General features: G+C 51.5%; 3 protein-coding genes across 3 annotated transcripts in view; 2 read left to right on the top strand and 1 right to left on the bottom strand.

Moving 5' to 3' along the window:
• Positions 1–1,334: 1,334 nt before the first annotated feature.
• Positions 1,335–3,433, top strand: SLC10A4 (solute carrier family 10 member 4). Its single transcript, XM_054383245.1, has 3 exons — positions 1,335–1,720; positions 2,060–2,270; positions 2,918–3,433. The coding sequence occupies exons 1-3, from the start codon at positions 1,335–1,337 to the stop codon at positions 3,431–3,433; spliced, it is 1,113 nt and encodes a 370-aa protein (XP_054239220.1).
• Positions 3,434–4,119: 686 nt separating this feature from the next.
• Positions 4,120–5,476, top strand: ZAR1 (zygote arrest 1). The gene is made up of 4 exons (XM_054383195.1): positions 4,120–4,935; positions 5,012–5,104; positions 5,182–5,256; positions 5,333–5,476. The coding sequence occupies exons 1-4, from the start codon at positions 4,120–4,122 to the stop codon at positions 5,474–5,476; spliced, it is 1,128 nt and encodes a 375-aa protein (XP_054239170.1).
• Positions 5,477–9,241: 3,765 nt separating this feature from the next.
• FRYL (FRY like transcription coactivator) overlaps positions 9,242–11,143 on the bottom strand; it is a 152,693-nt gene continuing 150,791 nt past the window's right edge. Inside the window, exon 63 of the mRNA XM_054382823.1 lies at positions 9,242–10,806. Within this exon, the coding sequence (XP_054238798.1) occupies positions 10,548–10,806 (259 nt within the window). The 3' untranslated portion in view covers positions 9,242–10,547. The remainder of the gene's footprint in view (positions 10,807–11,143) is intronic.

Here is an 11,143-nt window from a genome sequence, read left to right as displayed (position 1 = left end):
CAGCCGGTCAGGGTGGCTCCCATGGGCTCCCTCCTTAAATTTGGTGCCTCCCCTTTGAGTCATAGAATCATAGAATTGTTCTGCTTGCAAGAGACCTTTAAGATCTCCAACTCTCCTATAAGAGTCCAACCACTAACATGGCACTACCTGGTTCACCACTACGCCGTGTCCCACAGCACCACATCTACACAACTTCAAATCCCCTCCAGAGATGGGGACTCCACCACCCTAGGCAGCCTGTCCTTCTCCCTACTTCAGAGAAGAAATTGGTCTTCATGTCCAACCTAAACCTTCCCTAGCACAACTTGAACTGCGAACTGAGATGCTCCACAGTGATCAGAGCTCAGTGCAGAAGCCAAGGGGCAGCCTGGGGATGCTACCTGCCAAGCCAGCTACTCCCACCCAGGAGCAGTGATGTGAAGTGGTGGCTGTGACCTCTCCAAATCCTCTGGGTGACAGAAGACAGCCTGTGTGCCAAGCACACAGAGAAAAAGTCACCTCTCGGGAGCTCCTGCCCTCTTGAACCCAGCCTGGCTGGCACACAGCATTTCCCTTTAGAAGGAACAGGGTGGCACACAGTCATTAAATGAGAAGTATGAAATAAGGGGAACGGAAATGTGAGCAGAGTTAGATGACAAACAACATGAGAATCACCCCCGGATGTGATTTTTGGGTGATGGACTCATTTCTTACCCCAAATCCTTGTGTGCCTCTGAGCTTGTCTGCCTCCTCCACCTGCAATGACTGATCTATAACAGCATCCCCTCTCCCTACAAGCTTCTGGGGCTCCACCAGCAGAAAGAGGTGCCTCCTCGACCTCCTAAAAGGCCGTTCCATCTTTCCCCACCTATTGCTGCAGCTTTCACAGCAACGTGGCCATCTCTCAACAAGAGGGTGACAGTGCAACGCTGCCCTGGCCTTTGGGAGGATGCGGGTGGCTGCGCCAGCTCCAGAAGCGGGTTGCCAGGAGTCGCACCGGGGAGGGGAGGGGCCGGCCGGGAGCCCCCCGCAGCCGTCTGCGCTCCCCTCCGGGGCCGGGCGGCGCTGGGGGTCGGGCACTGCCGCCGTCGAGGCGGCGACGAGACACCGCCCACGCCGGGGGTGGCCCCGCGCGGATGCGGGGACAGGCGAGCAGCGCCGAAGCGCACAGACGGCAGGCAGCAAGCGGCCGCAGCGCATCAGAAAACCCGGCCGGGTCGAGCCGAGTCGGGATGAGGGCTCCGCGGGCCGCCCGGGCCAGCCGCCGACGCACCCGGCACTGACGCCCCTCCGCCGCCTGCTCCCTTCTCCGGTGCTCGGCGGGGAGCCGGCAGCTCCCGGGGGCCGTGCAGCCCATGGATGGCTCCGCGCAACCCCCGGTGACGGCGGGAGGTGGCGGCCCCGACGGCGGGGCGGCGGCTGGCGGCGGTGAGGCTTTTGCGGACCGGTCCCTCAGCCAGGGCTTGAGCGTGCTGGTGGGACTGGCGCTGTGCGTGACCATGCTGGGGCTGGGCTGTGCCGTGGAGCTGGGACAGCTGGGGCAGCAGCTGCGGCGGCCCGTGGGGCTGCTGCTGGCACTGCTGGGACAGTTCGTGGCCATGCCGCTGCTGGCCTTCCTCCTCGCCCTCATCTTCGCCCTGGACGAGGTGGCGGCCGTGGCTGTGCTGCTGTGCGGCTGCTGCCCCGGGGGTAACCTCTCCAACCTCATGTCGGTGCTCGTCGACGGGGACATGAACCTCAGGTATGAGTCCCGCTCCCCGTTGTCCCTCGCCGGCCAGGGGCTGCGGCGGCCCCGCGTTGGCTGGGCACCTGCCGGCGGTGGGGCCGGGATGGACGGGCATGGCGCGGCTGAAACCCCCCCGTACTTACTCTTCTGAGGCGGGTGGGTCTCACATGGACCCCGACACACGCCCACTGCCCCCTTCCCTAAAAAGCCTGCCCGGGAAAGGAGACGGTTCTTGCTGCAAGAAGCGCTTAGGCCGGCTGCAAAACCCCTTTCACGCTGGGGCTGCGGTTTCCCGGGGCTACCCCGCGGCCGGGCGGCTGCTGATCCGGTGTCTCCTTGGTTCCCCCGGCGCAGCATTATCATGACGGCCTCGTCCACGCTGCTGGCCCTCTTCCTCATGCCCCTCTGCCTCTGGATCTACAGCCGCCACTGGATCAACACGGCCGTGGTGCAACTGCTGCCCCTGGGGGCGGTGAGCCTGACGCTGGGTAGCACCCTGCTGCCCATCGGCCTCGGGGTGCTCATCCGATACCGGCACCCCCGCGCCGCCGACCTCCTGGTTAAGGTAGGCACGGCCCCCCGGACGGGTAGCAGCGGCGCAGCTGGGGATGCCTGGGGACGGGGCACAGGGAGGGTGTCCGGCAACAGTAACCTTCCTGGTCCCTCTGAACTGATGTTAGCTTCACACTGGCATATTCTGCTACTTAAGCGGACTAGAAGGACTTTCAGTCTTGGAATAAAATGGTGGGACAGAGATGGAAAGCGAAGGGAAGTGCAGATTACTCCCCCCCAGCACACGAGAAGGAGGGTGGCACACCACTGCTCCTCAGGAGGCACCCCATGCCCCAGAGCAGAGGCATTCCCTGGCCTCCTGCTCTCTCCCTGCTCCCACTGCACCCAGGGCTCATTAAACCAACCCATAAGCACAGTAACACTTGCTTAAAACATGCCAACAAAATAGCTTCGTTATGAAAGGGAAAGTGAAGCACAAGCCCTGGCTTTCTAGTTCCCCAGCAAGTCACCCTAAAGCAAAATCATGGCAGGTGATCTCAGCTCCTTCCTCTCCCAGGATATGATCAAACACCACCAAAGTCCTGAACCAAGAGCACAACCACATTTTGCAGTTTAGGGTATCAAGCCTTTACCTGCCAGGCTTATCCTTGTAAACTAATAACCCCTGTGGTGTTTATCGTTGTGTCTGTCTGTTGCCAGATTTCGCTGTGGTCTCTCTTGGTGACTCTGGTGATCCTGTTCATCCTGACTGGGACCATGCTGGGCCCAGATCTGATGGCACACATTCCTGCATCCGTCTATGCCATTGCGGTGCTGATGCCGCTGGCCGGGTACGCCTTGGGATACGGCTTGGCCACGCTCTTTAAAATGCCCCCCCACTGCAGGAGAACAGTGTCCTTGGAAACAGGGTGCCAAAATGTCCAGCTCTGCACCGCCATCCTGAAGCTCACCTTCCCCCCGGAGCTGATTGGGGGCATGTACATGTTCCCCTTGCTCTATGCCCTTTTTCAGTCGGCAGAAGCCGGACTTTTCGTGCTGCTGTACAAGATGTATGGCAGGGATGGCCACAAGCAGGACGCACTGGGGGAAGAGGACGACACGGATATTTCCTACAGGAAGCTGAAGGAGGAGGAGGTGGCTGACACTTCCTATGGCACAGTGACCACCGAGGAGCACAACTCCATACAGATGGAGCCGACGCAGACAGCGCTTTAGATGAGATAAGGAGGTGGCACCCAGGGACGTATGATGTGTGTGTTGTGCTTGCAACCAGGCCGGGACCACACACAAGTGGAGCTTCCCGGCCTCCATCCTTTCTCCATCTGCTCCCATTGTCCAAAGTGATGTGTATTTATTACTGTGACAGTTGTATTCCCAGGAAAATAAATATATAAAAAAAAAATTAAAACCGAAGGAAAAAAATATCACTGTGATGCAATCCAGTAACTGTACATCTTCAGGTAAGGAGGTTCCTGTCGACCTGAGCGCAGCGGGAGTGGGCAGGAGGACAGGGACAGCAGTTTTGCAGAGGTGAAGCCGATCGGCAGTAACGGGCAAACCACCTTGTGCGTGTATCTCCATCCCTCCCACCTGCTGTAAAAGCTTTGTGCTTCTTGTTCTCACCGCAAATACACGGCAAAGCCGAACCAAACCTGTGTTCCCCGGTGATTAATCCCGTGGGGGGGCTGTTAAGGGCCGCATTCTCTGTTTTCCCAGGGGAGCTGTTCTGAAGGGAGATAGGGGATTCCCTGCCCAAAGCCGCGCACAAGTCAGAGATGAGAATGGGCCACCAAGGTCGGCGCCCGGCAGGGGCGGGGGCAGCCCGGCCGCGACCCCGGTCCCGCCCCGCCCGGGGGTATTTAAAGCCGCCCCCCGCCTTCCGTTCCCGTGGGTCCGGAGTGATGTCTGGGGAGGCGATGGAAAGCTATCTCTACGCCGCTTACCATCCCTACTACCGCTACCCGCCACCCAAGGGCAAGGGCGGGTCGGCGGGTGGCTGGCGGCCGCGGAGCAGCGGCTACTTCTCGGGCTACGGAGAGGCGGCAGCGGCCGCCGAATACTTCGACAACTACCAGCGGGCGCAGCTGAAAGCCATCCTCTCCCAGGTCAACCCCAACTTAACGCCGCGGCTTCGCAAGGCCAACACCAAGGAGGTGGGCGTGCAGGTGAACCCGCGGCAGGACGCCTCAGTGCAGTGCTCCCTCGGGCCCCGCACGCTCCTACGTCGCCGCCCAGGGCTCCCCAGCGGGCCGCGGCCCCGTGAGGCGGAGCAGGAGCAGGGCAGCCCCGCCACCACCAGCACCCGCGCTGTGCGCTTCCCTCGCACCATCGCCGTCTACTCGCCCTTGGCGTCCCGCAGACTTACCGCTTTCCTGGAGGAGCCGGACCCGGAGTCGGAGCCGCGGCCGCAGGAGGAGACGGTGTCGGCGGCCGTCGAAGAGGAGCCAGCTGCGGAGCCAGCTGCGCTACGGGAGCAACGCGAGGCAGAGGCGGCTGCCGTGAGGGCCAGCTGGGAGAAGCCCGCCGAGGCCGGCGCCGAGCCTTTGGAGCAGCGCTCGGCCGAGCCGCAAGAGCAGCGCCCGGCCACCACCCCGGAGCCACCGGCGGCGGCGCCGGAGGAGAGCAAAGAGGAGGAGGCGGCAGGAGCGCAGGTGGAACCGTTGGCCGCCCCTCAGAAGCAGGAGCCGGCGGCGAGCAAGACCCGCCTGCGCTTTCAGGTAAGGGGCGAGCGGAGGGGGGGGCGGACTGGCCCGGGAGGTGCCTGTCCCGTCGAGTAACGGTTGCGTCCGGCAGTTCCTGGAGCAGAAGTACGGCTACTACCACTGCAAGGACTGCAACATCCGCTGGGAGAGCGCCTACGTCTGGTGCGTCCAGGGCACCAACAAGGTAGGGCAGACCCGCATCGGGCAGGTCAGGATCGAGTCGGCCTGGCGCCCCGCCGCTGATCCCCGGCCTTCCCCCAGGTCTATTTTCGGCAGTTCTGCCGAACTTGCCAGAAATCCTACAACCCGTACCGCGTGGAGGATATCATCTGCCAGGTAAGGGACCTACTTACCCCGGCCCGGTCCGGTCCGTGCTCGGCCTGCGCCCGCTGACCGCCGCCTCCTCCCGCAGAGCTGCAAGCAGACGAGGTGCACCTGCCCGGTGAAGCTGCGCCACGTGGATCCCAAGAGGCCCCACCGCCAGGACCTCTGCGGGAGGTGCAAAGGCAAACGTCTCTCCTGCGATAGCACCTTCAGTTTCAAATACATCATCTGAGTACGATGGGATTTTTCTTTTTTTTTTTTTTTTTTTTCTCGTTTAGAGCTCTTCTAGAAAACTGCAAGTAGAGCAGATTAGGTTTTGTTGTTGTTGGAATTGGAAGGCACTTAATGAGGTGTAACTAGGAGAGCATGCCAATGAAAGAATTGCAAAGCATGCTCAAATCATAGGGTGGCTCAGAGGGCACATGTGGCAAATTGTGTAACTTGCATAGGGGGAAAGACTATAGAGTTTTGTAAATTAATGCTCTTGGTAGCAGCTGGCTCAGGACCTTGTAGAATCATGGGTGGGAAAGGATGTCTGTTACTGCCCCTGCCTTTGAACTAGTCAAACAGCTGAAGTTAACATTGACATCTAAAGTAGGTAGAAGAGCATCATTTGTAAACCACCTGCTAGTATTCACTTAACAGTGCATACTACTCTTCCATGTGGAAAGTCTTCCTGCACCTGTTCATCATTGGCAAATGATTGAGAAGTGCTGTGTAGAAAGGTCACTTCTGGCACACCTGGTCCACATTTAGCTAAGTCAGTGTTAGTCTCTTGCAGACCACAGCCAATGCAAGCCTGTTGCATCTTCAGGGACAGTTCTCACTGCTGGGGAAGGGAGTCTTACATGTTCTTATGGTGTCCTGACAAATGAGTTTCCCATCTTCTGTGTTATCAAGTGGTACTTCAGAGGCTCCAGAGTATGATACTGCATGTGCCTAGTTTCATCTTGTACCTGCAGATGATACACAAGAGCTGTGCATTTGGTGGATTACACTTCAGAAATTTGACCTACTTCAATTAGGTGTCTGTTGTTGAACGATCAAACTCCCACATCCTTCTGGGGTTGGGTTTGCAGCTAGGAATTGCACTTCAGGTGTTTGGTTGCAATGGCAGAACCAGCATGGTTACTCCCAGGTGATGCTCTCTGAGGCCTTCTGGTACTGTTGGTGATAATGGTCTCTGAAGGGGCACCATGCTTCAGCAGAGTTACAAATTGATTCTGGGACTGCAGCGTCACCTAAGATTCACAAGCTGGTGAAACCCACACCCCTTAGTCTATCCTGTAGCCAAGGAGTTGGGTAAACTTGGAAGATTATGTACTTTTCTGGGAAAGCTAATAAAGGTGTTCATTTTGAAGCTGAGCATAGTAATGCACAAGCCTTCTGCAGAAATCTTGATAGAACTTTCATTTGCAAAGACTGATTTATCTTTATTACCTACGCCTGTACTCAGCTTACTTGAGACCACTCTGTTAAAGACTAAAGGGAGAACCAGTCTGAGCCCATGCTAACAGCTCCCCTGCCAGCTGGCCTTGCATCTCTACATGAAAGCTATATGGCAGGGTAAGCAAACATTGTCCTTTGTAGCTTCAGATGTCCATTTAGAGGGCCAGTGAGTGTTAATTCTGTAAGTTTAATTCATCTTGCTGTAGATTCCTGCTTTAACATGACCCTTCAACTTGCTGCAGTAACTACGGCTTAGTGCTGCAGCACCAAAATACCTTGGCAATATATTATTTGTTCCTGCTCCATTCATAGTTACAGCAGGATGAGGCATTCTGGGAACAGGCAGACCTAGCACCCATAGAATGGAGTACTGCTTTATTTTATCTGAAGCATTTTTCCCTGTATCACAGACTTTCATGTTAAGTTCCATCCTTGCCTTGCTCAGCTTGAAAAGTACAACCTGCAGCTGGACGGTTTTCGGTTGTAGATGTGCCTTGTGCTCATCTGTAGTTACAGTAATAAGCAGTAGCAATCTCCAGCTTGAACACAGTTGAGGCCCTCTCTGCAGCCATCTCCCCCTAGGCTGCCTCACCTTGCAGCTGCAACACTGATCTGGGATGGGTTTTTTACTTCCAAGGATGTTCCTCAGTATGCTTTCCTGTCCTGTTCTAACAGCTGTAGTCTGTTCTCAGTGGCTGTGGGGGACTGACTGTGATGGCTCTCTGCACTTTGGTAATGAGAACTTCAGCTCTGGGCCATGTCAGTGTGAAGTCATCCAGCAGCCTGCAGCAAAATGAGCAGTCAAGTGCTTCCTATGCACACAGGTATCCTTGTCAGCATTGCCTTGGGGATTATTTGCTGTCAATATGGTGACTCTTAGGTGATTACTACAGGCAACAATACAAAGATAACTGAGAGCTGTCATCCCCACTAACTACAGTCAAAGCAGCAGCTGCTTCCATCTGAGAAGAGGCAGAACTGGCCTGTATGGTGTGCCTCAACAGCAACAGGTCCAAAAAAGCAAGTTGATGAAGGGCTCCAAATGGCAGCTTGTGGCAGTGAGCTTTCATCAGCTGCTGCAAGGTTTTGAGGCCTGGAGTGGGATGCAGTGGGCAGCAGTATTAAACAAGCTTTCCTTCCTCCTGTAGCATCCCTCAGTCTTTCTGTAGCTCTGTGTGTTGTTCCCCTCACAAATATATTCAGTGCTTTCATGGCTAAATGCCAGAGTTCTTTGTACTTCAGTGCTCTGTCATGTCCTTGGCAGCATGCAGTGTGATGGGCACTGGTTCCTAGACTCAGTAGAAAGGAGGAAAGCTACTCATGATCTCTGTGATAATGCAGAGTTGAAAGGAACAGCTGCTAATTCTGCACAGATATCTTCAACTTGCCCTGTCCAGCGTTTTCCTGAAGAGATTCTTTTGTGTCTATTAGCTCAATCAGTGCTGTATTCATTGCATTTTACAGATTGTCTGATGCTTCACTTGTTTCTGGTCAGCTTTACCACAGCTTCAGATTTGGCACAGACCTGACACCAGGTGAAACAGTGACAGCTTGAATAGTTGAGAATGAGTAATTTTGGAAAAGCTTCATAAAGTTAAAGCAGTATCAGAGTCAGCCAGCATGATTCTGCCCTATGGGGCAGGTCCCAGTAGTCACTGTCAGTGGAGGAAGATGTATAATGCAAAGAATTATGTATATAAATTCATCTTTGAGTTGCAAGAGAAATCATCTAACAGCTTTGAAGATGCCTAGGTAAATGCTGTTGCACTGACAGGACATAAAACCCCCTAATTTCAGGACACCCAGGCCTCTAGTCAGTGTCTAGGCTGTTCAGCTGTTTTTAAACTCTTACCTTGTAAAAATACACCAAATGACAGATACAATGTCTTTTATTTTTACAAAAGAAGCTGGTAAAAGATGATGTAAATAAAAGTGTAATGCACCACTAAATAAAACTACTCATCCCCCAGTAAATACCTATTAAATAATTAAGAACACCATCTACAGTACCACAAAACCATCAAAATAATTCCATTTTTATCAGGGACAGGGGAAAGAAAAAAAAGTACAGTGATTATGGATGTGCCTTGACCAGTTACAGAGCTTGTTAGGATAACATAACTACTGTCAGCAGTCCAACAGTGTGCACAGTGCCTTCAATTAATGCATTTCAGCATAAATACATTTCTGGTGGGGTACAACTCCACCCCCCATCCAAAAAAAAACCCAACCAAAACAACAAACAAACCCAAAAAGGCAGAGCTAAGAATTTCAATTTTACATTCTAAACTCTGGAATTAGAGCCCATTAAAAAAAATCACAGTGGGTAAGAGATGTATATAAAAATACTTGGGTGTTCCTTTCAAATCACAGGAATCATGGGACTACATTCTTTCTTTTTTCTGCTTTTTGTTTTCTTTCTTTTTTTAATACAAAATGCTATTGGTTTCCACAGAATCCAGTTTGCTTTATGCTACAGACTTTTAACACTGGACTGGGAGTATATTGCCTGTTTGCATGGTTTGGTAGCCAGTCTCTTATTTTTTTATTATTTTTTTTTCTACATAGTCCCAATTCCTTAGGCTTAAGTTGAGTCATGAAGCTGCATCTATGTGCATTCAAACTCTTTGAACCCTGCAGACTATTCAGACTGCAAGTAATGTAATGTGACTACTGAGAGGGAGAAGCCTCCCCTTCCCCTCCTAGCTTTATACACCTACTGTCTTTAACAGTGCATTGCACAAATTTACAAGGAAAAAAAAATACTGGTTTTGCACTATACAGTCTAGAATATATACAGAATAAAATAAGTTAACTTCTAATGAGAGAATTGCTGATGGGCAGCATATATCTTTAATATACATTTTTAAAGTCTCTGCAGGCAGCTACTTTTTTGGTTAGTTGTTATCAATATTTGTAACATAAGCACTGATCAGAGAACTGAGCAGCATTCCAATAAAGTTAACAGATATATTATTTCTTTTAGAAACACTGGGAAATCCAGTTTTAAAATATTATTAAATGTCCTAACATTTACACACTATGAGGATTAGATCTAATAAAATAAAAATTTCTTCAAAAATAATCTGGCAGCTCTTTTTCTGTTTTAAAAGCATGCTCTTGTAGACCTCATTTAACAACCATCCATACCTTCAAAAAAGCAAAACAAAAACACCCAAAACCCAAAACACCACCAAAAAAGCAACTCTCACATAGCCATACATTCTAAACTCTCACACATCATTGCCTCCTTACAGACATCAAAAGCAAACAAAACATTGAGAAGTCAATGGGGGTTTGCAGTCAGCAAGTCATCCTGCTCACGGCTTGACCACACATTCTTCACGACAAAAGTGTCTCCTTTAGGGATCAGCTGATTATATCTACTGCTGCTGGAAAAGCCAGGAAGCCTTGCAGGTCTTCAGCCAAAATAAACCAGCCTTGATTTTAGCCTCATCCCACCTGCGATACAGATTCAGCCTTTCAGAGGCTGTTAACTGCAAACACCAGTTTAGAGTTGTGTTACAAGAGAGAATAATGCAAATGTGTGCATTATTGTTGAAGCCCTTTTTCCTTGCGTCTTTTTATACAGAAATGTAATAAAAAAATACTACAGCCACACAGCTACTGTGTAGAAAGAGCAGTCCAGTGGGATGTTCACTTCAATTTTCAGTTTCTGGTTTTTTGTTTGTTTGTTTTTTTAAACTATTGATGAAACAATTCCTTGCTGTGATGAAACTGTGTTGGTTGTCAGGGTTGCTGAAGGTTGGTTTGTTTTTAATGAAAGGTGCTCAATAATAATAATAATGATCTGAAGTGTCTTCGTTATCAGTTCTTTTCTAAATGACAGCTGTTCAGAATCCAGTGCTGACAAGACTTATTCCTGATTTGATTCTCCCCAGAAGCTGGTAGGATTGCACCATCCGTAGAGACTCTCGAATTTCTAGGTTAAGTTCCATCAGCTTGCAGCTGGCCTCAGACATATCCTGGTTGGAGCCCACTACTGCGAAGCTGCCGGTCTGCCCCAGCGTCTGGTGACGGAAATAGATGTGCAGCAAGGTTTGAACCGGGTCGTCTTCAGAACTGCCAAAGATGTCGTGGGGCCAGATAGATCTGTGAACACAATTTGGATTGAAACACTCAACCATGCAGGCAATTGTTAACTGCTTCAATATTCTTGTTCTTTAAACAGACATTTGAACAGAACTCAGAGGAAAAGGAGAGAGAGAAATGTTTGTGCTGCAGCATCCTGGCAGTTAATAGTATCATTTCCTCTCAGAGGAATTCCAAAGAGCTACTAGAACTGCCTTTCTTTAATGACAAAATGCATATGAACAAGCTGTAATGAAGCACATCTAAGCAAGAACTTAAAAATCATTTGGACTAGTGCCCACCCCTTATCTTTAAATTCAAAAGGCCCATTAGCAAACTCGGGTCTGAAAGCAATCTT

The sequence above is a fragment of the Indicator indicator genome, chromosome 8 (genome assembly GCF_027791375.1).
Source record: "Indicator indicator isolate 239-I01 chromosome 8, UM_Iind_1.1, whole genome shotgun sequence".
NCBI classification, from domain to species: domain Eukaryota; kingdom Metazoa; phylum Chordata; class Aves; order Piciformes; family Indicatoridae; genus Indicator; species Indicator indicator.
The sequence above is the reverse complement of the archived record's forward strand: the minus strand, read 5'-3'. Positions and strand labels throughout refer to the sequence as shown.